This window comes from Desmodus rotundus, chromosome 11 (assembly GCF_022682495.2).
Source record: "Desmodus rotundus isolate HL8 chromosome 11, HLdesRot8A.1, whole genome shotgun sequence".
NCBI lineage: Eukaryota > Metazoa > Chordata > Mammalia > Chiroptera > Phyllostomidae > Desmodus > Desmodus rotundus.
The window spans coordinates 41,988,949-42,016,020 of record NC_071397.1 but is presented as its reverse complement, the minus strand read 5'-3'; the positions used below and the strand labels follow the sequence as shown (position 1 = coordinate 42,016,020).

At 41.6% G+C, this 27,072-nt stretch overlaps 1 protein-coding gene across 1 annotated transcript in view; it reads right to left on the bottom strand.

Annotated features, from left to right (window-relative positions):
- The window catches only part of NT5E (5'-nucleotidase ecto), a 65,623-nt gene that overhangs the window by 28,180 nt on the left and 10,371 nt on the right, over positions 1 to 27,072 (bottom strand). The window contains exons 2-3 of the mRNA XM_024576581.3: positions 17,254 to 17,476; positions 13,766 to 13,954 (exon numbers count right to left, since the gene is read on the bottom strand). Of these exons, the coding sequence (XP_024432349.1) occupies positions 13,766 to 13,954; positions 17,254 to 17,476 (412 nt within the window). The remainder of the gene's footprint in view (positions 1 to 13,765; positions 13,955 to 17,253; positions 17,477 to 27,072) is intronic.

Below are 27,072 nucleotides of genomic sequence, written 5' to 3'. Positions count from 1 at the left end.
AGGAGGTGAGAAAAAGCCCTATTATTTCCCAAGTTTTGTGTGATAAGAGCCTATTTATTTATTTACTTACTTTATAAATTTTAAAACAATATTTTATTTATTTTTAGAGAGAAGGGAAGGGAGGGTGAAAGAGAGGGAGAGAAACATCAACGTGTGGTTGCCTCTTGTGTGCCCCCTACTGGGAACTTGGCGTGCAACCCAGGTATATGTCTTGTCTGGGAATCAGTCTGGTGACCCTTTGGTTCATATAGGCTGGTACTCAATCCACTGAGCCACACCAGCCAGGGGAGCCTTTTTATTTATTGAAAGTAGGGGCAATCCCATAAGTTAGCTTGAAGATGTGTGACTTTGACATGGTTACAGCCTGGATAATAAGTTTTTATACAGTTGTAAAAAATTTTTTTTGTGTACTCTACTTTTTCATGTAATATTACATGTGTTTTCCTATGTTGCAGAATATCAGGGAATTGACATATCTGTCTTGGACCTACTCCCTACAACACTCTCTGAGGTAGTCATATCACTGTAACCCATTTTTAAAAATATAAAGCTGAAGCCCAGAGTGGTTCAGTAACTTGTCTGAGGTCAGATAGCCTGTAGTGACCAGCCCCAGCAGAACGGGGTTGGTCAGAGTCCAAAGCCCTTTCCACAACCCCATACGGGTAGGAGGGTAGGAGAAATGTGGTCCTTCTTGGAAGACCATCAGGCAGCAAATTAAGGCAACAAAAACTGCAGTCCTGGGAAAATATTTGTACCTTGTGGTAAGAATGAGCCTACAATTTCACAATAGTTGGCTTTCCTTATAACGTAACCCTGCTGAATCACCTTGACCTTGTTTTGTAGTTCTTCTTATTAGATTTTGGGCTTGGCTAGCCCCACTTTATCTTGGAAAACAGTTTCATGAGACCTAACTAAAAGTGACCAGTGTTATGTAACTGCAAAAATCACTAACCAGAAGGCTTTGCTCCATGAAGGAAGCCATTGCTGAGGCTGGGGTATGGCTAGAAGTTGACTAAAAGGTCCTGAGTAATGACTGACTACTGAAGTAAGTAAGGACATCATCTTTGCAACCAAGGGCATCATCTTTTGAAGCTACGAGCCACATGTCTGCCCTCTGGCTGATCCTCCCAGCTGACTTAATAAACTACAGCTGTCAGCAGTCCTCAATGGGGCCAATGGTTCTTTGTTGGAGAGTTTTTCCTTGTCCTGTGGATGTGGTAAATAAGAAGACCATTTTCTTGTTCTAAAAGGCAAGATTATCTAAAATGCAAGAGTGAAAGTTGATGGAGAGATGGACAACGACTGCAAACAAAATCTTTCGCCCTCCCTCATTCTGCTGAAGCAGGCAGGGGTCTGTCCCTTCGCACTGTGCACCTGGCCACTGGCTGCAGTGGGAAGAACCAGCTGTAGGTTTTTCTGCTCTGTCTTAATTTATATTGACTTTGCAAGCTACGTTTATTTTGAGAACAAAATTTAATACTCATTAAAATCATTTATGTTCTCTGCATAAATGAAAGGTCTGAATTTCATATTTAACCAATGGGTGCCAGAATCCAGAAGCAATAAAAATTGGGTACTTAGTAAAAAGACTGATCAAATAAAGAAATCTTGCTTTTAAAGGAGCTACATCTGTTAACAGTCATTCAACGATCCTGGGCACCTGCCTTCCATGTGTCAGCTACAGACTCGACCCAGAGTCTGTAATGGACACTGCCAGGCTGACGAAGAAAGAGAAGTGAAGCCTGCTGAACTGGGAGGAGAAGAGAACTTCATGAAGCTGAAGGTTCAGTAAGGCTGAAAGCAGCCGGCTCACAAAGGAGTGAGAGAGTTTTAAGGATAGGAGGCTCTGATGAAGGAAGTGGGCAGTGTTTGGAAATAGAGCAATTCTGGGTGATGACAGGACCAAGTCTCAGCCTGTGACCCTAAAAGTGAAGGAGTGGAGGTGACAGTCACAAGGATTCAGGGCTCTCAGCCTTCGGTATTGCATCAGCCATCCACAGGGCCACTCAGCCAAGATGAAAGCAGGAGCTGGAGTGGGGAGGAAGAAAGTAATTTGGGTGCTAGGTTGTCAGTGACACTGGGGAATGGTTTGGAGGCCATTTGATGACAGTGATAGGGAGAGACACGCAGTGTTATAGCCAGGAGGCATGGGCCTCAAAGGAACAGAGGTAAAATTAATTTCCTGCAGTAGCCTGAGGAAGTTATAAGGTGTTCTGACAAAAAAATGTTTTATTTCCCCATGTTTTGGAAAGTAAGCAATCAGGCTGTTTGCATGGCTGGCTTTCTAGGGAACAGGATGTTAGACTGGAAGGAATCATAGACTTACCACCTCTAACCCTGTTATTCTGCTGATAACAGACACTGATGTCTACATTCATCCGAGGCCACAGCTAGCCAAACTGGCTTGTACAATCCAAAGGTAAGTTAAAATAGTGGGAGGCAAACAGAGAGACAGCATCTTAGGGGTTTGTCTGCCTTCGAGGACTGACACAGAACAAGTTCCTCTGGAGTACTTGGTGCCGCTTTCAACCTGTACTCACTTCACTACTTTTTTCCCCAAAGCAACAACATGGATTCAATCCTTTCAGAGAAGATATGTGCAGGCTAGCCCTGGTCTTTGCAGCTTTACCAATTTGCAAGTCTGGTGGAGGAAAACCCTCTTCTCTTCATTCGGTCATGGCAGATGATTTATCTGCATGTGTACTGCAGTTGTAATCAAAAGAACCTAGAATGATGTGCAAAATTTGGAGAGGACCTGTTCATATACTGTTTTTCATCATGCCTTGTTTAAAGCTGACTTAAATTTTTGTTTATTATTTTACTTATTTTTATAAAACTAAATTTATTGGGGTGACATTGGTTAATAGCATTATATAAGTTCCATGTGTACAATTCTATAATACATCATCTGTATATTGCATTGTGTTCTTACCACTGAAAGTCCAGTCTCCTTCCATCACCATATATTTGATCCCTTAATGGGTCAAATGGACACTCCAGGCTTCAACCTCACCTGACCCTAAAGCTGAGTTTTCAAAAATATGGGCCAGCTACAATACAATGAAATTAATTTAACAGGTGGTAACCAGCATTATAAAAATTAAGTAACAAAACAGGAAAAACATGGGGTGCTATCTAGATGTTTTGTGAAATATTCTTTCAGGTATGTGTGTACATGTGTGTGTGTATGTGTGCCAAAATGATTCTCAGCAAAACTTAAAATTCCAAGCAGTGTGTCATTTTTAACTATATTTTATTAACTAATAATATGTAACTTTAACTTTATACTAATTCAGTTCAAAACAATTCAGTGAAGGATTTTTTTTAAGGCTGGAAAAGTGTATTTAAACAAGCAAATATGCCTTATCCCCTGTTATGTCCTGGAATTGCCTTATCACCTTTGTAAGCTCACTCCTCCAAATGATGAGTATCAAAACGGAATGTTTTTCACAAGAACAAGTTTAACCTTGGTAAGCAATCAGGAAATGTGAAAGACATGACTAAGATTCTAGAGGCAGTTTTCTCAGAGACTGTAATTATCTACTTCTAGATTTATGGATAAGCAAATTATCATTTTTATCCACACATTTTTCTGTCACCCATTCATCATTAAATATATTCATCTACTTAGCAAAAGGCACGTATTATTTTACAGGACTTCATTGGCTGGAATGAAATGGCAAGAACAAAATAACAGGCTGCAGAATTAATGGAAGCCAGGCAGAGCCACCAACCCTTCTGAGACCTATCAGGGCACACATTTAATTGATGGCCACGGGTCAAGGCTGAGGATGAACAGTTGGTGCTATAAGAAGGCATCGACTGAGAGCATGTAAAATCCTGAGAAACAGGGTGGTGACTTCAGCATCTGAATGGAAGGGTCGAGTACTGATTGTTCGTGCACAGTTTTGATCATGCCTCCTTTAAAGCTGAGTTTTTCAAAATATGGTCTAGTTACAATATGAATAAGTTAATTTAATGGGTGGTAACTGACACTTTAAAAAATGAAACAGTAGAACAGAAGATATCAGCGTGCATTCCAGGTGCTTTGTGAAAGTTTTCTTCCAGTTTGTGTGTGCACGCATGTACGTACGTGTACACATGTGTACAAAGCCTTTCTTACTGTGGATCAAAATGAACAGAATTTGAAATCACTACGCTAAACCATGAGGGGGTGGGAAGCAGATATCTAGCTCCCACTGTGTGCCATAGTGTTAGAGAAAAGCTAAGAAAAGGCTCCAGGGAAGGGTTTTTCGTGGGTCTTATCTACAGAGCTGGGACCTGACTGAAATAAGAACAGCTAAGAGCCCTGCCTGAGGCTCTTCACCGACAGCCACTCGTTACACCTAGGAAGTCACAATGACCCTTTATAATAGGTTCTGTTGTTATCACTCTCATTCTACAGATGAGGGAAATCAGGCAGAGACAGGACTGAACGACTAGTTAGTGGCACAGCCAGAGTCGGAGCCCAGAGCACTTTACCCAGCGCTGCTCTGGATTTTTTCTGGTCTTGGTACAGTCAGTCCATCTAACTCGCTGAGGTTACTTAAGTGGCTCTCTGATGTTTGACTGAACCAATACCAACACTAGGAAAGTGCACATCACTGTCGGTGACCATCAACACCCTTGTCACACTTATAGGTTGCCTGCTATATGCTTGGAGCTGTTCTTATCATTTTATATTTGTCTTTTTTTACACTTCATTTTTATTGTTGACACTATTACAGATGTTCCCATTTCTCCCCTGTTTGTCCACTTCCACCTAGCCCCTGTTCCCCTTCCCTCTAGCCATCATCACACTGTTGTCTGTGTCTATGGGTTATACATATATGTTCTTTGGCTGATCCCTTCACCTTCTTTCATCCAGTTCCCCTCTTCCCTCTCCCCTCTGAGATTTTTCTTGCTTCTTGAGGAAGGCCTGTAATGGTATGAACTTCCCTCTCAGGACTACTTTCCCCGTGTCCCACAGATTGTGGGTTGGCTGTGTTCTCATTTTCATTTGTTTCAAGGTAACTCGATTTCTTCCTTGATCTCATTGTTGACCAATTCGTTGTTTAATAACATGCTGTCTAGCCTCCATGTGTTTGAATGTTTTTTTTTTTATCCTCACCTGAAGACATGTTTTCATTGCTTTTAGAGAAAGAGGGAGAAGAGAGAGAGAGAGACAGAGAGAGACAGAGAGACAGAGAGAGACAGAGAAACATTGATATGAGAGAAACATCAATTAGCTGCCTTCTTGTACGTGCTCTGAACCAGATATCAAACCCATGACCTGGGTATGTACCCTTGTCTGGGAATCAAACCCACCACCTTTTGGTCCGTGAGATGACGCTCCAACCAACCAAGCCACACTGACAAGGGCTGCTTTTGTTTTTTTTTATTACAGTTTCATGCCATTGTGACCCAAGAAGATGCTTGATTTCAATCTCCTTGAATTTGTTAAGACTTACTTTGTGTCCTGACATGTGGTCTATCTTTGAGAATGTTCCATGTTACACTTGAGATATAGCCATATTCTGCTGCTTTGGGATGAAATATTCTGTAAATATAAACTTAATTGCTCTGATCTAATGTGTTGTTTAAGGTCACTGTTTCCTTGCTGATTTTTTGTCTGGAAGATCTAGCCTCTGATGACAGTGGGCTGTTAAAATCCCCTACTATGACTGTATTTCTGTTGATCTGTCCCATAAAGTCCACCAAGATTTTCTTTATATTTAGGTGCTCCTGTTTTGGGTGCATATATTTTTATAAGTGTTACGCCCTCTTGTTGGATTGATCCCTTTAATTTTATGTAGTGACCTTCTTTGTCTCTTGTTATGGCCTTTGGTTTGAAGTCTATTTTGTCAGGTATAAGTACTGCTACCCCAGCTTTTATTTTTGTTTCCATTAGCATGGTATTTTTTTTTTTGATCTCTTCACTTTCAGCCTGTGTGAATATTTTGTTCTGAGGTGGGTCTGTTGTAGGCAACACATATGAGTCATGTATGCTTATCTATGCAGCTACCCTATATCTTTTGATTGGAGCATTTAATCCATTTACATTTAAGGTTTTATTGATAGGTACTTATTTATTGTCATGTTTTTCTTTATACCTATGTCCCTCTATTTCCTCTTCTTAAAGGAATCCCTTTAGCATTTCTTGCAATACTGGTTTTGTGGTAATGAATTCCTTTAGTTCCTTTTTTTTTTTTTTTTTTTTTTTTTGGTCTGGGAAGCTCTTTATTTCCCCTTCAATTTTAAGTGATAGCCTTGCTAGATAGAGTAGTCTTGGTTGCAGGTCTTTGCTTTCCATCATTTTGAATTCTTCATGCCAATCCCTTCTGGCCTTAAGTGTCTGTTGAGAAATCACTTGACAACCTTATGGGAGCTCCCTTGTAGGTAAATAACTGTCTCTCTCTCATTGCCTTCAAGATTGTCTTTAACCTTTGCCATTTTATTTATGATGTGTCTTGGTGTGGGCCTCTTTGGGTTCATCTTGATTGGGACTCTCTCTGCTTCCTGGACTTGTGTCACTTTTTCCTTCACCAGGTTAGGGAACTTTTCCGCCATTGTTTCTTCAAACAGGTTCTCTATCCCTTGCTAACGTTCTCCTCCTTCTGGTAGCCCCATGATGTTCATGTTGTCACACTTGGTGTCCCAGAGGTTTCTTAGAGTTTGTTTGTTTCTTTTAATTCTCTTTTCTTTTGATGATCTGCTTGGTTGCTTACTGTTAACTTGTTCTCTAATTCGCAGACTTCCTCCTCTGCTTCATCGAACTTGCTGTTGATTCCTTCTAGTGTATTCTTCATTTCAGATATTGTAGTCTTCATTTCTGACTAGTTCTTTTTTATGGTTTCTATGTCTTTTTTAATACTTACTATATGTTTAAGTTCTCACTGAGATCACCTGTTCTTCCCCTAAGGCCCTTGAGCATCCTTGTAACCATTATTTTGAACCCTGCATCTGGTATTTTTGGGTTTTTTTCCATTTCATCCATCTCATTTAATTCTTTTTCTGGGGATTTCTGTTGTTCTTTTGTGTGGGACATTTTTCATTTGTCTTTCTATTTTGTCTCTCTGTGTTAGGTAGATCTGCTATGACTCTGTAACTTGTTATGATGGCTTTATAGTAAAGGTGTCTTGTTGGGCTCAGTGACACAATCTTCCAGATCACCTGTGCTCCATGTTCCAGGAATGTTTCTTGTGGGTTATGTGCACCCCCTGTTGTAGTTGAGTCTTAAAAGCTGTTTGCCCTTTTGTGGGTGGAGTTGACCCTTCAGTCTGGGCAACTATAAGAGTAAAACCTAGGTCACTGTGTATGAGACACTGGGCAGGGGCTGCCCTGCCGAGGCAGAGTTGTTCCCAGCAGGCTCTGGTGCCTGCCAGAATGCCCCTTTGGGTGTGCCACTTGTGTGGCTACTTGGGTCAAGCTCTGGTATGGTTTGAAGCCCACCACTGGTTGTGTTGGTTCTGGGTCCACTTGGATGGAGTTTAGGTTACGGTCACTGTCAGATGTTGTTTCTAACCAGCCTTGGGCTACCTGTCTGTAGCTACCATGCTGTTCACTGTGTTTGTATCTACTGGCCCTGGGTACATGTAGAAGGGGCCGGACTATGTACCAAGATTACCTTCCTAGAGCTGTGAGCTGGGGGCAGGTAAGTCCAAGACTCCCTGAGGTCAGCATCTACCTCTTGGCCACTAAGAGGAGAACTCTACCCCCACCCTGCAGTTGCCTGAACTTCCTCCAGAGTCTTATGAGGAAAGGCTGTAGAGTGGGCCCTGGCTGGCTGCACCCCACTGACACTTCCACAGGGCTGAAGCTTGGTAGGGCAAAGTAACCAGGTCAGGAGAATTGGGCCAGTGGGTCCCCTGCTAGGGGCAGTGTGGTCAGGCACTCAATGGGGAGAATGTGGCCCCTACTCCTGAGCCATACCATTCAATGTGTGTTAGAGTCTCCAACTCTAGCTGTCCCAGGAGGAGCATACCACAGGTTCAGGTTGAGTGCAGCCAGCTATTGCCTCTACAGGACCGAGCTCAGCAAGACAGGGTAGTGTCACCGGAACTTGGGCAAACAGACCAAGAAAGGCTTCCTTTGAGGGTGGCATTGTCTGGGCCATGGGAGGGGTCAAGCTGCCCTCCTCTCCTTAGCTCTTAGCCACATCTTCTCGAGCCCTGGACTGGAGCCTCTGAAGTAGATGCACTCTGAATGTCTCAGCTCTGAGCCAAGCTGCCCGCCCCTGTGCAAAACTGAGCCCAGCAGGACAGGGCCTGTGTGGTTTATAAAAGCAGACCAAGGCAGTCTGCCATGGGGGGTGGTGCTGGCCTGCTCACCACCGGTAGCTGCACAGCATAATCTGCCCATCACCGGAGATTAGCAGCAATAACCTTTTTGACCCTTCTATATGGTGGGGCAAATTTGTGTTTACTAAACATCTCCCCGTCTTATCATTCGCAATGACACTTTGAAGACCCCAAGGCACCTGACCTCATCATTCCTAGTTCAGAATGTCCCATATTCCCCTGTTCCCTTTCTGTCTCTGACCCTGTCGTGAACGTGGGGTCTCTGACTCTCTTGTGTATGTGGGGCTCCCATACTTAAGTATGTATTAAATTTGGTTATTTTCTATCTGTTTCATGTCTATTTGATTAGTAGACTACTAGGAAGAACCTTGAGGAGAAAGTCTGTCTCTACCACACATTCTTCTTAGTGACAATCTTTTAAAATATTTTTGGGTATTATCTACCATTTGGGGGCCATTTCCTATTGTTGCTTTTATCACCTTAGATAGCCCATATAGAGATGTGCTAAGAATCAACCTCTTCAAGGGGTGGGTTGCTCCCCACCAATGCCTTCCTTCTCACTGCTAATAAAGTCTCTAACCAGTCAGGCCTTCCTCTTTTTTCCTTTTCTTGAAAACACTTCAAAGCTTCATGTAGTGGGGATGTGGGGCATGATGGGAAAGACTCACTGAGCCAGACTAAAAAATTTTGGGACATTACAGTTCAAATTTTTTTTTCAAGTTTCTCACTAAAACTACATAACACCAAGGAGAGAGGAGAAGGGAAGAAAAGAGGGGATAGGGAAAGAGGGAGAGACAGAACAAGAGGGTGAAGAGGGAGGAAGGTGTGAATGAAAAAAAAAAGGGTTCTGTGGAAAATAACCTCACAGGGAGAGCTGATCATAAATTCCTAACTGGGCAGGTCATGGAGGTCAGTTACACCACGGGCCTAGCCACCTCTGTCCATTGTTCCTGTGCATCCAGGTCAATACACCCTTAAAATGCCTCTTGAATAAGGTGTTAAGCCTCAAGAAGGCACATAGTGTTGTTAACTATCCTGCAATCCAATCCCCTCCTTCTTGCTTTCTCCAGTCTTCCTTGCTTCCTCTTCTTAATTTCAAACGCATAAAAGAAATTGCAAAATTCTTATTCTCAGGAGCATTTGAAATCTTGCTCCCTGGCATATGTCTTCCTTTTATTGGAGTTTGGCTCCAATAAAATCTTACAAAAATTCTCTAAAGCTTTGGCTGTTTCTTACATTGACAAAAGGAGGGAGGAAGAGAGAAGATTGAGGGACAGAGGTGATGACAGAGAGATCTGATCAGATCACTCGGGAAAAGCAGGGAGGGGCTGAAGGAGGAGTTTGTGGAGGCAATGGTAAACAGCCTAGGATGGGATTGGCTGAGACCTGAATGCCTCCAGAGCCCATGGAAATAAAGATGGCTGGCTCTCTGGTTCTCTGGCTCTTTCTTCCTCACGGATGCCTGGGTGATTGTGCTGCAGCTGCCTGCAGTTTCCAAAGGACAGTATTTTGGATGGAATGGAACTCCAGGCAGAGCTTAGCATCAGGCTGGCCTGGCAGAGGGAGGCAGGGTTATTCTTCTTTGGATGTTCTAGAGGGAACGACCTCTGAGGCAGAAACCAATTCTTCTAAAATTGTGTAGCTTTAGTATCTTATGTTGTTTTAGTTTGTAAACTAACCCTATAAAAATAAGATAATTAAGACTTCAAGCCAAGATGAAGGCATAAGTAGACACACTGTGCCTCCTCACACAACCAAAAGAAGGACAACAACAATTAAAAAAACAAAACAAAACAGAACTGACAGAAAATTGAACTGTATGGAAGTACGACAACCAAGGAGATAAAGAAGAAACATTCATCCAGACCCGTAGGAGTGCACCAAGACCAAAAAAATGACCCAAATGAAAGAACAGATCAAAACTCCAGAAAAAATACAACTAAGCGACAAAGAGCCAACCTATCAGATGCACAGTTCAAAACACTGGTAATCAGGAAGCTCACATAATTGGTTAAATTTAGTCACAAATTAGAGGGAAAAATGAAGGCTATGCTAAGAGAAACAAGGAAAATGTACAGGGAACCAATAGTGATGGGAAGGAAACTGGGACTCATATCAATGGTGTGGACCAGAAGGAAGAAAGAAACATCCAACCAGAAAAGAATGAAGAAACAAGAATTCAAAAAAATGAGGAGAGGCTTAGGAACCTCCAGGACATCTTGAAACGTTCCAACATCCGAATTATAGGGGTGCCAGAAGGAGAAGAGGAAGAACAAAAAATTGAAAACTTATTTGAACAAATAATGAAGGAGAACTTCCCCAGTCTGGCAAAGGAAATAGACTTCCAGGAAGTCCAGGAAGGTCAGAGAGTCCCAAAGAAGCTGGACCCAAGGAGGAACACACCAAGGCACATCATAATTACATTACCCAAGATTAAACGCAAGGACCTACATCCAAGATTACTGTATCCAGCAAAGCTTTCATTTAGAATGGAAGGGCAGATAAAGTGCTTCTCAGATAAGGTCAAGTTACAGGAGTTCATCATCACCAAGCCATTATTATAGGAAATGTTAAAGGGACTTATCTAAGAAAAAGAAGATAAAAAATATGAACAGTAAAAATGACAGCAAACTCACAGTTATTAACAACCACACCTAAAACGAAAACAAAAGCAAACTAAGCCAACAACTAGAACAGGAACAGGACCACAGAAATGGAGATCACATGGATGGTTATCAACAGGGGAGTGGGAGGGGGAGAGAGGGGGGAAAGGTACAGAGAATAAGTAGCATAAATGGTAGGTAGAAAATAGACCGGGGGAGGGTAAGAATAGTATAGGAAATGTAGAAGCCAAAGAATTTATAAGTATGACCCATGGACATGAACTACAGGGGAGGAATGTGGGAGGGAGGGGGTGTGCAGGTTGGAGAGGAGTGAAGGGGGGAAAATGGGACAACTGTAATAGCATAATCAAACATATATTAAAAAAATAAAAAATCTATTATCAAAAAATAAATAATAAATAAATGTTATGAAAAAATAAGATAATTAAAAACTAATGTTGAATGATAGAACTCAGGTCTTAAAGAATTTAGCCTTAATTGATACGCTTAAGTGATCAAACCTGTAACTAAAGATTTAAAAACTTCCGCCTTACTTGATAGGATTAAGTGACTAATGCATGTGGAAACCTGTTATTCTAAATCCTGAAGTTTTTCAGCCTCTTCAACAGATGGTGTTGGGAGATCTGGACAGCTACGTGCAAAAAAATGAAACTTGATCACCAACTTACACCATACACACAAAAATAAACTCAAGATGGATAAAAGACTTAAATATAAGTCGTAACACCATAAAAGTCCTAGAGGAAAACATTGGCAGGAAAATCTCAGACATTCCACGCAGCAACATCCTCACAGACATGTCCCCTAAAGCAAGGGACATAATGGAAAGAATAAACAAATGGGACCTCATCAAAATAAAAAGCTTCTGCATGGCTAAAGAAAACAGCACCAAATTACAAAGAGAACCGACAGTATGGGAAAACACATTTGCCAATGATACCTCAGAGAAGGGCCTGATCTCCAAAATATATAAAGAACTCACAGGACTCCACTCCAGGAAGACAAACAACCCAATTACAAAATGGGCAAAGGACTTCAACAGACATTTCTCCAAGGAAGACATACAGAGGGCCCAGAGACATAGGAAAAGATGCTCAGCATCACTAGGCATCAGAGAGATGCAAATTAAAACCACAATGAGGTACCATCTCACACCACTCAGAGTGGCCAACATAAACAAATCAGCAAACAAATGTTGGAGAGGATGCGGAGAAAAGGGAACCCTAGTGCACTGTTGGTGCAGACTGGTGAGGCCACTGTGGAAAACAGTATGGAATTTCCTCAGAAAACTGAAAATGGAACTGCCTTTTGACCCAGCAATTCTGCTGCTGGGATTATACCCTAAGAACCCTGACACACCAATCCAAAAGAACCTGTGCACCCCAGTGTTCATAGCAGCACAATTTACAATAGCCAAGTACTGAAAGCAACCTAAGTGCCCATCAGCAAATGAGTGGATCCAAAAACCATGGTATATTTACACAATGCAATTCTACGCAGCAGAGAGAAAGAAGGAGCGTATACCCTTTGCAACAGCATGGATGGAACTGGAGAGCATTATGTTAAGTGAAATAAGCCAGACGGTGAGGGACAAATACCATATGATCTCACCTTTAACTGGAACATAATAAATAGAAAAAAAAAAGGAAACAAAATATAACCAGAGACACTGAAGTTAAGAACAATCTAACAATGGGCAGGGGGGAGTGGGGAGGGGACAGTGAGGAGAGGGGATTACAGAAACTACTATAAAGGACACATGGAAAAAATCAAGGGGGAGGATGGAGGTGGGGGAGGGAGTGGGGTTTGGCTGGGGTGGGGTGGAGGGATGGGGAGAAAAGGCACACAACTGTAATTGAATAACAATAAAAAATTAAAATTAAAAAAATAGTTAAAATGTAAAAAAAAATCCTGCAGTTTTTGAATAAAGACTCCTTTCCTTTATCTCAAACCTTTGCCTCTGAAATTTTGCCTAGAGGGTGGTGATGGGCAGCAGGACCTCAGCTGCTACTTGTAACAGAGGGAGAGGGAGCAAGAGAGAGGGGAGAAGAGGAAAGAGAAGGTGAGGGAGGGAGAAGAAAAGGGGGAGGGGTTGAGGAGGGACAGGGAGGGAGGGCGTGTGTCCGCTCTCCAGGGGCCAGCAGAGGTGTGGCTCCAGGATACTCACAGTCCTGCTCTGCAGCTTCTGTTACCTGTGACCCTAGAAATAAGTTGTCACTTTGAGATGTGAAGACCTTATTTATAGTGTTTTGTTTATAAACACTATAAAGTTTTTTAATCCTCACCCAAGGATATATTTATTGAATTTGGAGAGAGATGGAGGGGTGTGGGGAGAGAATGGGAGAGAAGAATCATCAGTGTGAGAGAGAAACATCAGTCAGTTGTCTCATGTATGCACCCCAACAGGGGATCAAACCTGCAACTTAGGTGTGTGCCCTGATGGGGATTAAACCCACATCATTTTAGTGTACAGGATGATACTCCAACCAGCTGAGCCACCTGGCCAAGGCATGCTTAAAAATTTTTATATGAAATGTTGCCTTTTGCTATAAACTGACTTTTGGTTGAGGTTCAGTAATTTTTTTGTTACATATATTTTTATACATGTTTTATATATATTTATAATATGCATAAATGGAATTGACATAATCATGAAAGCAAGAAATTATTCTTAGTAATGTCTCTTTGCATAAGATATACACCTTACATTTCAATGTGTACTACATGTATATAATGTATTACATATTATATAATTTGTGTAATATGTTAAATAGTTGTAAAAATAATAGTAACAGTTGCAAAGGCAAAAGTGACTAAGTGATGTAGACATCCTGGATGGTATAATCGTTTGGAAACAATTACCTGTGTAAAGAAACGTGTTGGAGTGCCCTCCCACCACGACGTCCACACCCTTCACTTTCTGAGCAATAAGTTTATCCATTTCGAAGCCGGAGTGCCCCAGGGCAACAATTTTGTTCACGTTTAGAGTTGTTAGCTTATCCACTTGATGTTGCAATGCAGTGATTTCATCTTCAAATACTAAATTTGTTCCTAAAAGGAACAAAACAAATAAAATGGACATATATTAACGATAATTTTTATTATACTGCTTACTGTACACACTAACATGCCATTTAAAAACACCTCAATTTATTTAAACCCTTAAATTACTAAGGCCAGCACATGTGTTTTAATTAAATATAGAATCACTACAAAGGCAACACAAAAATGTTATTGATTCTTAGTTGCACTCACTTAATATTGCATTAGTTTAAGGTTGTGGATGGTATTACGTTACTCAAATTTAAGCTCAAGCTGTGAGAAGGCTTCAGACCGGCAAGCCTATGTTTTTCTATTCTGTTTTTTTTTAATCTATACCTTTTTTAAAAAAGATTTTATTTATTTTTAGAGAGAGGGGAAGGGTGGGAGAAAGAGAGGGAAACATCAGTGTGTGCTTGTCTCTTGTGCACCACCCCCCTGCCACTGGGGACCTGGCCCACAACCCAGGCATGTGCCCCAACTGGGAATTGAACCAATGACCCTTTGGTTCACAGGCCTGCACTCAATCCACTGAGCTACACCAGCAGGGGCCTATTTTGGGATTTAAACTTTCATTATACCAATGCAGAAAATGCTTGCACACATAAGCATAAAGTACAAAACAGATTAATAATTCTAAGGCTTTATTTGCAAGTTTAGGATAATCAGTCTTAAAATTCTGTCAGCAACTAGTACTTGAAGGTCAATCTTAACATGACCATTGACAACTCTGTTTTGTTCACTTGATGAGGGTGGCATTAGAGTATTAAGCTGTGCATTAGACATGGGTCCCTTCCAAATACTGCTGCACCAAGACTGTGCACGTTCTTCATTTGCTGCTTACTCCCCCCACAGAGGTAAAGAACATTGCTCATTGGTGCCAGTGGGGGAGTGTGGGTGTGACTGCACAGCCAGGGCTCTGCAGACATGTGGGGACATGAGGGCTGCAGAAATGTGTTATTACGTGTGGCAAGACCACCAGTCTCTCTCTGTAGCTAAATCTCAGCAAGGCTTGAGGTCTTATGGCTTTCATTGACACAGAGATGACAGCAAACACAGACAGGCACACTGCCCTGAAGTCATGTTCGGTACTCGGTGACAAGAGTCCTCCAGGTGATCTAGACTCCTTCATGCAAAATTTCTAATAATCATCACTAAAATGAAATTGCCAAACACAATATCTTGTAAAGAACTCTCAAAACCTAGGAGCCTGACACCTTGAGTTCAAAAAAGTATTTGTCTCTTTAAAGACCAGCATGTCTGTGAAACACATTTTGTGTGACAGATGCAGCTCAGGACTGTCAGTCAGGTCCTTGTTGGGGGACCACACCCTTCTTGGTCAGAAGAGCACTTCTAAAACATTTCAGAAGCCAGTGACTTGTATGCCGCCTTCTGGCTCTACAATGACCTCAACAACAGCTATTAACTGTATGTCACTCAGTGTGCAAAGGCTTGGTCACCCATGGGCCAGCTGTCTGCCTGCTGCCTGGAGCACCTGGTGATCACCAGGTACCCTCAGTGGAGAGCAGCCCAGCCCCATGCTTGCCCTGCCCCTCGCTGGCTGCAGGACTCTCTCCCCTCAGGAATAGCCATGCTGCTCAGGATCAAGGTCCGTTGACCTTTTTGTTGTTTCCAATGGCCTGGACTTATTTTAACAAAAACAATAAATATATTACTTTTCTAATTGTTAAATAATTATATCTCTGTTATCAGTTAATTATTTTTTAAATTTTACTGTTATTGAATTTATTGGGGTGATATTGATTAATACAATTATATAGATTTCAATTGTACAATTCTACAATACATCATTTGTATACTGTATTGAGGGTTCACCACCCCAAGTTAAGTCTCCTTTCATCACCATTTATCCCTACTTTACGCTCTTTTACTTCCCTTTATGAGGTTTCTTTTCTTAATCCCTTCACCTTTTACACCCAGCCCCCAAACCTCCCTCCCTTCGACAGCTGTCAGTCTGTTTTCTGTATCTATGAGTCTGATTCTATTTTGTGTGTTTGTTTAATTTATTAGATTCTACATATAAGTGAGATCATATGGTATTTGTGTTTCTCTGACTGGCTTTATTCCACTTAGCATAATATTCTCCAGGTTCACCCATACTGTCACGAAAGGTAAGATTTCCTTCTTCCTTTTTTTTTTTTTTTTTTTTTTTTTTTACAGCCGAGTAGTATTCCCTTGTGTAAATGTATCACATACTTTTTTATCCACTCATTTACTAATGGATACTTGGGCTGCTTCCAAATCTTGGCTATTATAAATAATGGTATAATGAACATCGGGGTATATATATTCTTTTGAATTAGTGTTTCCAGTTTCTTCAAATATCTACCCAGAAGTGAAATTTCTGGGTCATAAAGCAGTTCCATTTTTAATTTTTTGAGGTAACTCCATACTGTTTTCCACAGTGGCTGCACTAGTCTGCATTCCCACCAACAGTGCACTAGACTCTGCACATCCTTGCCAACACTTGTTGTTTGTTGATTTATTGATAATAGGCATTCTGGCAGATGTATCAGTTTAATTCTTAATAAAAATCCTTATTTCTGCTAGCTTTTAGTTTCTCTTTTTTCTTCAAATATGGAAAGAAAATTAATTTGGATAATTTAGAAAAAAACATCATTTTCTGTCCTCACTGATAGTGTTTTGGTGAATATGTTCCTTCCCATAAAAGTGACTCAGAAATATTTCTTGAATGGCTTTAGGAATATATATGAATGTGTATAAATGGATATATAGATATAGCAGATATATATGATATATATCATTAGACAATTCAAGAATATATAAGTATTTCCCAGAAAGCCAGATACACAAAGTCATTAAAACTACAAGAGATGAATAGTGCAAAGGAAGAAAGGTGAGTTAACTAGACATGTAATAATCATACTAAAACAAGAAAGGTAAGGTGAATTGAGGTAGAACCCTGGCTTTGGGCACCCAAGTTGCTCAGGGGGGGAGGGCAGTGAGTTACATGGCTCCCATTATCTAGTAAATGTCCCTGTTTCGTTTAGCCCTGGATTTAAATGGACTTCTCCAATTTTGAACACACTGAATTAAACGAAGATACTGTCAACAAAGATGTTCACTTAGCAGAAGGGCAAATGTCTTTAAGAAGTACCTTAGAATGATGTGGAAGCCACCACCCTGGCTTTATCAATGTCATCCTAAGTGTACCACTTGCCCAAAGCACCCGTTTTTCCTACTTTTCCCCACAGTCCATAAAAGAAATGCCAAGCCCTGATGTGGAGCATCTATTTTCAGGCAATGAGTGCCATAAAAGTAGAAAATACCTGGGTTTGAGAGAATAGGAGTTTCTTTCGAGGTGTATCCAACAATTCCCACAATTTCACCACCAACAGAAAGGTTTTTATATGGCAAATAAAGATTTGCTATTTGAGATGCTAGCGGCTCCTTTGCTTTCATGTTTGCACTCAGAATTGGGAATTTGGTCTGTTTGAGGAGTGGATCAATCAGACCTTCTGCACCATTATCAAATTCATGATTTCCCAGTGCCTAGTAGAAAAAGAAAGGAGAAAAATATTTAGGTACTCTGGAATTTCCAATAAAAGCATACTTCAAAGAATATTCTACTAGCCCAGTGGCTCCCAAACCTGGCAGGGCTCCAGGAGCCAATTACATGGGTCTCTGTCCTCCTCAAATCCAAAGTTGACTCAGTCATCCTGGAGTTTGGCCCAGTGACATCCAAATCGTCAGTCTGGTTTGAGAACTGCTCCCATACCACCTGCTATACTGAAGGTGGTATCTATGGAAGAGTCACCCGGGAAGCTGGCTGGGTGTCCATTGTTCTGCCATCCTAGATCTGGGACTGCCTGGCCTTTTTTACCTTCTGTGTTCTCTCAGAAACCCACATTTCAATTCACCCACCCATCTGCCAGGGAAAACTGTTAAAATCAATGGGATGTGAGCAAAAGGCAACTGAAAAAGTATTGTTGACAGAGACCAGGGACCTCTTTTCCTTATCACATCTCCCTATCTCCTTGGTCATGATTCCCTTATGTTTCCACCATTGTTTCTTGCCAAGGACTCTGTGGTCCTTCCTAATACTTCTAGGGAAGCGAAGATCCCTGAAGGCAAGCAGGAGAAAGCGTTCTCATTTTACAGGGTGGCCTTGGTTTTTTCCTTCTGTCTTCTCTGGGCCACCCTGTGTTTCATTTCCAGAAGCTTCCTGTCTGATAAAGAACAGCTGAAATGACCGCGCCATGGTTGGGGTTTCCAGACACTCTCTGAGCACAGGGCTTTGTGAAGAGCTGGCACGGTTTAATGCAAGCCTTGCCTCCTGCCTCCTCTGCTCTCTCCCATTCCCTACTGCTGCGGAAGTGGCTACTTGGTGCAAAACAAGCATTTTGACATCTGGCAGCTTCCCCTGGAATAATACTGACAAAACACAACATGCCAGCCACCTTCCCTGACAAGCCTGCACATCTTTCTCCATTAGCCTCCTAGAATTAGTCTGTCTCCTCTAGGAACATGCCTGCTCTGGTTGCCAAAGCTATTTTGCTAAATTAATATTTAAACCAGTGAGTCTCAAACTTTCTAAATACCACTCCTGATTTTGCTTCACTTAACTGGTCTTCTAGGAACAGGCCAGGAACTGCTGGCTGGTGACCCCTGACCCTGTATTTTCTTATAGCTCCACCCCCTTCCTTCCTAGCACATTCCACACTCTAACAGCATGTTCGTGGGGTCCTCACCAGACTGAGTCCTCCACCCTGCTCCATGCTGTAGCCGCTCACCTGCCACACAGGCACTCCCTGAGCATCAAGTGGTTGTGCATTACGTTCTGAAGTGGACACTTTTACACAGAGACAGCAATACAATGTCTTTACCTTCTCACCTACCTGCCTCCTCAATTCAACTCAGAATTTCTGATTTGCCTTCTCCCCCATCTCTGAGTATCTGCTCATTTTTACCTCTTCCTCTTACCTAATTACTTCCCTCTTAAAAGCTAACCTAGTCTTAAACTTTCTCTGTCTTGTGTAATTGTCTTTTTCTTTTCTATTCTGAGAACATTATTTCTTCCTATGGTGAAATGTTTCCGTTAAGAGATTTCAATAACTATCTTGCTTAGCTGTAAAGTTTTTAAAATTGAACATTTCTATACTTCTTTATGAAAGAGTATTCAATGTATCAGCCACCTTGCAGTTTATCAACCACCATTACATGACTGGAATTAGCTGACATCCTGTTTTTCATTTATTACATCTTGGCTCAAGCTGCTACCATCTACCCAGTCAATAAAGCCAGAAACCCTGGAGCAGCCAAATCCTTCCCACTCCCTCCCTCCCCCTCTTCTTCCCCCAACCTCCCTTCCCTTTGCCTAAATGTCCTGTCTGCCCCACTGCTACTACCTACCTGCAGCCTTCACAATTCGTTCTGGACCACTGCAACAGCTTCCTAACTGGGCTCTCAGCTATGGTCATTCCCATCTCTAAGCCATCCTGTATACTGCTGCCGGAACCACCTTTCTAAAAGGGAAATCTAATCTTGTCAATCTTAACCTTAAGGTCCTACAGAGGCCCTCCACTTCCTTGTTGATAAAACTCAACATCCTGAGAACTTTGAACCACAAGGCTCTTTGAGATCTGGTCTCAGCCTCCCCTCCAGCCTCATTTCTGACATCACCCCCTAATGTGCAAGGCAACCAGGCAGGACTGGCTTCACCACTCATGAGCAATGACCTGGGCACATTTCTAAACCACAGTACCCTCTGAAAGGGTTGTGAATGAGAAAAACAAAAGTTGGAATAAAAAGGAAACAACATTGACTAAACAGTTGCCTCATGCCAACACTGTGCAATGTGATTTCATACAGACAACCTGGTTTCAGGCTGAGAGGTTGGTATTATGACTATTCTCATTTTACAGATGAGAAAAACTGAGATCTGGAGACATTACATGAATTGTTCAAGATCACACAATTAGGAAGTGGTAAAGCTGGGACTAGATCCCCTTCTGTTTGACTCCAACCTTCTCAACCTCTATGCTTGGATGTAAAGGGCTTTGTATATGGCCTAGTATATAGTGAACACTCAAAATCAAATCCTAACTATTTGTGGCTTTTCATGCTCTCACTTCTCTTTCTCCCTTTGTATCTGATTAATGATGAGTGACTGACTGATACATAGATAGGTGGAACAGAATATTCCTTTTTTGTGCTATGCCTTTACTACCTTATTCAACTATGGCTTCAGCTCCTGAAGTCTGATGATCTTTCTAGAAGAGAGATTTCCCAAGAACCCTTTACTGTGTTCCCTGAGTTAGATGTTCTTCCTGTGGCCCATGGTCACTTTTGTTCAGCCCTCACAGATCCTGCACCTGCCCACTGGGCCCCCTAATGCCCAGAAAAATTCCAGGAGCAGAGCAGGGACATACTATCAAATGAATACATGAATAAACAGAAGTACTGATGGGGGAACTCGAGAGTTGGACAATTTTTATTTTTATTTATTTAATTTCAAAGTTGATTGGTTATTTAGTTTTTTAATTTAAATGATATTTTATTGTTAACACTATTACAATTGTCCCAATTTTCCCCTCTTTGCTCTCTCCACCCAGATCCCTGTCTACTCCCTCAGGCAATCCCCACACCGTTGTTCATGTCCATGAGTCACGCATATATGTTCTTTGGCTACTTTATTTCCTATGCTGTACTTTGGTCCCCCTGACTATTCTGTAACTACCAATATGTATTTCCTAATCCCTGCACCTTTTTTGTCTGTCCCTCCAGCCCCTCACCCATCTGGCAACCATCAAAATGCTCTCTGTAGCTATGATTCTGTTTTTGTTCTGCTTGTTCATTTATTTTGTTTTTTAGATTCAATTACTGATACATGTTTATTACTATTTTATTGCTCATACTTTTGATCTTCTTTTTAAAGAAGATCCTTTAACATTTCATATAATATAGGTTTGGTAGTGATGAACTCCTTTAGATTTTTCTCATCTGGGGAGCTCTTCATCTGTCCTTCCATTCTAAATGATAGCTTTGCTGGATAGAGCAATCTTGGCTAGAGGTCCTTGCTATTGATCACTTTGAATATTTCTTGCCAATCCCTTCTAGCCTGCAAAGTTTCTTTTGAGAAATTAGCTGACAGTTTTATGGGAACTCCTTTGTAGGTAACTAATTGCTTTTCTCTTGCTGCTTTTAAGATTCTCTCTGTCTTTTACCTTTGGCATTTTAAGTATGATGTATCTTGGTATAGGCCTCTTTGGGCTCATCTTGTATGGGACTCTCTGTGCTTCCTGGACTTGTATGTCTACTTCCTTCACTAAGATAGGGAAATTTTGTCATTATTTTTTCAAACAGGTTTCTAATTTCTTGCTCTCTCTCTTTTCCTTCCAGCACCCCCATGATGTGAATGTTGGTATGCTTGAAGTTGTCTCAGAGGCTCCTTGCACTATCCTCATTTTTTAAAATTCTTTTTTCTTCTTGTTCTGGTTGGGTGTTTTTTGCTTCCTTATATTCTAAATCACTGATTTGATTCTTGGCTGCATCCCCTCTACTGTTGATCCCTTTTAAATTGTTCCTCATTTCAGTTAGGGTATCCTTAATTTCTGACTGTTTTTTTTTTATAGTTTTCACGACCTTTTTTATGTTGTTGAGGTCCTAAGTTCCTTAAGTATCGTTAAAAACAATGTTTTGAACTCTGCATCTGATAGATTGCTTATCTCCATTTTGTTTAGTTCTTTTTCTGGAGTTTTGTTCTGTTCTTTCACTTAGGCCATGTTTCTTTGTCTCCTCATTCTGGCAGTCTCTCTGTGTTTGTTTACATGCATTAGGTGGAGCTGCTATGACTTCCTGGCTCAGTAGAATAGCCTAATGCAGCAAGTGTCCCATAGGGTCCAGTGGCACAGCCTCCCCTATTACTCAAGCTGGGCACTCAAGTTGCTCCCATCATGTGGGCTGTGTACAACCCCTCCTGCAGCCGAGACTTGATTGCTGTTGGCAGGTCAATGGAAGCGATTTACCCAGGCCAATCAGCTGCAAGGACAGCAGTGACCACTGGCCACCAACCTCCAGCCACCATGGAGGATCAGCTTGCAGGGACCCACTCCACAGAGCAGGACTTAGCAGGGCTCTGGTGCCCACTGAGTCCACCCCCTGAGTATGTCATTTCTGGAGATAGTTGGGTGGTGGTGCTTTCATGTGGTCTGTAGTTGTTCACTGGGTGCACAGCCTCTGGGGTCTCTGGGAGGTCGAGGCTAAGTGTTCCTTTCCAGGGCCACCCAAGTAAGCTGCAAAACAATCTGCAGTTGGCTGCTACCTGTGCTGGGTTTGGAGTTGCCCAAATGAGTCCAAGCTGTGAAACAAGACCAGCTCCTTTGCTGCTAGTGTGGGGCCTTGGGCCACTTAGCAATAGGCAGGGGGCATGCTGAAGCCAGATGCTGTCTGTTTGAAAGAATTTAGGAAAATATGAAGCATGAGCCAAGACAAACCATTTATATGGAAAAGCCACCTGAAACAGCCTGGGTGGACCCGAAGGTTGGGTGGGTGGGGAGCCTCAAGAAATCACCAGGGTAGGGCAAACAGTGTGAGCCAGGTTGATGGACTCTCGGGTATGGTGTTCACCTGCTGGTTCTATGGCTTTGTGGGTGGAGTACTCAGAAAATGTCCAGTGGTCTCTGCCAGCACTTTTGTCTGGGAGTAAGTTGCCCCCAGCTCTCACTCTGATGCTGGACAATCCAGTTCCTCCCTGTCTCTAGTACCTTTCAATCTGTTGCCCCTGCACTGGAAGTCAGAGGGAGTGAGTCCAAATAAGTCTATGTGCAGGCCCTTTAAGAGGAACTGCCTTAGACTAGCAGTTTGTCTTCCATAGTCTCAATCCCCACCAGTTTTTACAGCCAGAAGTTTTGGAGACTTTTTCTAGCACTGGAAACCTGGGCTGGGGGGCTTGGACTCCTCACCCCTGTGATATCCCTCCCAATACTCTTCCAGCACAATGTGGGTTGGGACCAGCCTGTTCTGCATCTCCACCCCTCCTATCAGTTGTGCTTTACTTTCTTCTTTAATTCCATAGTTGTAGGAATTCCATTCAGCTTGATTTCTGTCGGTTCTTAATGATGGTTGATCTGTAATTTAGTGTAATTTTGATATGGTTGTGTGAGAAGATGAGCCATGTTTACCTATGAAATCTTGACTGAGAGTTGGAAAACTTTTAGTTGTAAGTTATAGTTAATAAAGTTAGTAGTTAATGCATGTGAAAAGGAACTGAAGGCATGACACACCATGACTCCAGGAGACCCACAAGCAGTTCCACCTTTGTGCCACAGGAGGACTGTGAGTGACCAAGATGGTATATGAGCCATTGTGCTCCAGGGAGAGATATCCACCCTGATGAAGAATCACTGGTCAGCTGAAAGGATTCTAGAAAAATTGCCAGACTGCAGCTTTTATCTAGTTAACCTTTTCCCTGAATTCCAAACCCCTTACCTACACTTTTCTTCTCCTTATAAAAAGGGTCAGTTTGAAATGAAATGTAAGATGGCCTGTTAGTGTGCAAAAACCAGCTGTCTTCTCAGATCACCAGCCATCTGAACAAAGTGCCCATAAAGATTCAATCCCTGTCCTACTTATTGGTTTTGGTGGTAACAGGCAGAATGAAGACTGACTTTGCCTGTTTCAGTATCTGTAGCAAATTTCTTTCTTCTACACACAACTAATTTTTCCTACAAAAATTCATGCAGGTGAGGGGGGTTGGAAGGTAAAGGGATCAAATGAAAAAAGAAAAAGAACTTATGGACACAGACAATAGTGTGGTGATTGTGGGGTGGGTGGTGAGTGGAGGTAGAAGAGGGTATAAGGGGGATAAATGATAATGGGAAAAAATACAATAAAAAATTCATGCAGGAAATTCCTTTAGAAACTCATATTTTCATTTCCCCACCATGACTCTCTCCTGTTTGTGTCTTCCTCGAACCTCATTATTCCTAAGCTCTTTAGAAGGAGGATAACGCCACTCATGGGAGTGCACCGTGTTCCTACCACACTGCTGGCATACAGCAGGAGCTCAAGAAATGTGCTAAATAAATTATTTATTTATATTATTTTTATTAATAACTTGAAAATCCCTCAGAAAGAGTCTGCCCACGGGATGAACTTAGAACAATAAAAGATAGAATATAACGGCAGATCACTGTTCCATGTTCTTTTACATCTCATAGAGCATTTGTATGAATAACACACACATAAGAACATTTAAAGATTCATACTGCAGTGTTATTCCTCCCTTTTTTGTGTCCTCTGAAAACTGCCTTAGGTGTGTACTTGCCAACATGAACATATTGCTGCTCTGCCCAGCTTCCCTCCTGCCTTTAACAACTAATCCTGATCTGATCTGCACTGTTACTTGACACTTAATGCTGTAATCCTCATATCAGGCATGTGATTTCCCTGGCCCTAACTCCATACTCTTACATCCTTCCTTTCTCGCTTGTTTCTTTGCTTTCCAAACATTTCATTTCTGCTACTGGGTTCATTCATTCACTAACCCTATTCATTCACTAATTCTAGCCCAATGACAACCTCATATGTTTTTACAACAAACACTACATTTCACTGCCCTATCCCCTCCTCTATCCATGGGAGATGCCAATGCACTTTCCCATAAATTCAGAGAGCTGAGCCTAGTAAATGACCTTCTTCAGTATCTCCAAGCAATTTCCTTATTTAGACAATTTTTCAGGTAATTATGAGGTGATCACATCTCTAATCATTTATTTCCAGTGCACTGTATGCTAAAAAGAATTTAACTAAAAAAAAAGAGAAAGAACTGTAGTGGAGTTAGAATGAAAATATCTGTTCCTCACGATACTTGAAAATAAGAATTATTGAATGCAAATGGTTTTGTGTCTTATGCTGCCTATAAAAGTTATAAAACTGCTTATAAAACTGTTAAATTGTCTTCTTAAAAGTGAAAAAAAAAGAATTTAACTTAACATTCAATTGTCATTTTTTTGGACAATTGTCATTCTATGGTTCTGGAACCATAGAAATATACCTTAATGTGTGCATCTGATTTAGACCCAGCTCCTCACCCTCACTCCTTCCTTTGTGCAGTAGAACCCTAAAAAACTATTTAAAAAACCCAAACCTGATGATTTTATATGAAAGAAACTTTCCACACCCTTCATCAAGCCCAGCCCAGGATAATGGACCACCCAAACACCTGAAAGCTAAAAACAAATGAAAATATAAGGACAAGAAGAGATTTGCTTTTTCTGTGACTCAGAATCCTGTTGTTGTTGTTAAATGAACTATGAGGATTACGGTCTGGTGTTTTTTAACACCTTCTGTCAGTATTTGTCAATATTTACATGTGATGTGGATAGTTTGTGAAAGTACAGTGGCACTGGAGAAACTCTGTTGACCGAGGATGAGGCCCAGAAGGCTTTTGAGGTCATATGAGTAGGCAATGGAGGAATGAAGATATTCTAACATTTCTGACTCCAAATTTCTTGTTTAGATTATTAAAAATACCCTGCCATTATGAGTGAGGAAAAGCTTGTGTCTAAACTTTGGTTTGAAATTTTCACAAATTCTGAACACAGGCCAAAGTCTACCTTCTCTTTGGGGGTAAACAATTTCCTTACTTAGACAAATTTTTAGGTAATTATGACATGATCACATCTCTAATCATTTCTTTCCAGTGCACTGAATGCTAAAAGAATATAACCCAACAACCCTGGGCTATTCAGTTATCATCTTTTGGATACCAAATTAAATGGAAGGTAACTAATATTCACCTAAATAGAAGTGCAAACAAATGCATGATGTCATAGTGCTACTCTCCCCTATACCTGCAGTATCTCCAACACCAGAATCATAGAAATACAGTGTCCATGGAAGATGCTAATAAGTGGATTTAGTCAGCCTTTCCCACTGAGTTTGGACTGAGCCTCAGAATCCTGCTTATCTTGCCCCTGCAGGAAATCACTGTCAATCAACTAGACACTGACACATGAGATAAAATTGTTTTTCATGCTTACACTATGATAATAATTGTAAGTGTGGAATCTCTTTATTGACTTTTAACAATGGTAAAATATATTTTCAGTGAGTAACAAGCGCTAGGGACAGTAGTTTCAAATAAAGAAGAAAAAATCCTTTCTGACTTTCCTGTCTTCACCATGTTTGTTCCAGGAATTGTGTTGGATGGGACCTGTAACTGAATTCGGCAGTCACTCAGACAGTCTGCTGCCTGGCCACACTGTGGCCCGAGGCTGCATTCCAACTGGTATGTTTTTCCACTCTCAAAGCTCTCCCTAGGAGGAGCTGCCATTTAATTCACTTCCTGCTTTCACCCAGAAACAAATGTCCCCACTGGTATCGAGTAAATGCATGAACAGAAGAAACAGTGAGAACACCCCTCAGGGAGAGAGGAAGAGAAACAGAGCACTTGGTGTGAGATGGGTCAGTGTGGGGGTGACCGCAGGGGGAGTCACGGCCAGAGCCTTGAGGCTGACATTTGCTCCTGGTCTACTGAAGGGAACACAGAACACAGTGGCCATCTGACAGCCTTCCATGAAGGCCCCCCATGATTCTGGAGTGTTTTGTTTTAATGGAGAAATCTTCCCCTTTTTGACTTTTGCAGTTACCGCTGATTGAGTCAAGCAATCCCCCTCCCTGTTATTAAATAATATTCATTAATTGGCCCCCCAAATCCATTTAAAATGTACCTAATATGGAGGGAATATTGGTAAACATTTACTGAATGAAGGTACATGTAAAGAAATAACCAGCGATCGGGAAAAGAGAATCAATTCCCAAGGCTGGAGTTACTGGTGCTTGGCCCCTGGGCCAGTTCCCTGCACAGCCTCTTCCACATAACCTGGAATCCTGGACCAGTGCCGTCATGTCTGAGAGCTGCAGTGGGAACACAGTCCCTCTGGACTCTGGTACCAAACTGGTGAAGAGTTCTATTTTGAAAACTTCTAATGAATGAACACAGCAGCCACAGAATGATAATTTCATCAGGAAACTGGGCCACAAAGGCAAGCAGGCCACAAAGTCCTAAAAGCTGAAAAAACCTCCCAGGCCAAGAACTTGTTAGGCCTCTCTGAAGACAGAGCCTGCATTCTCAACTGGGAAAT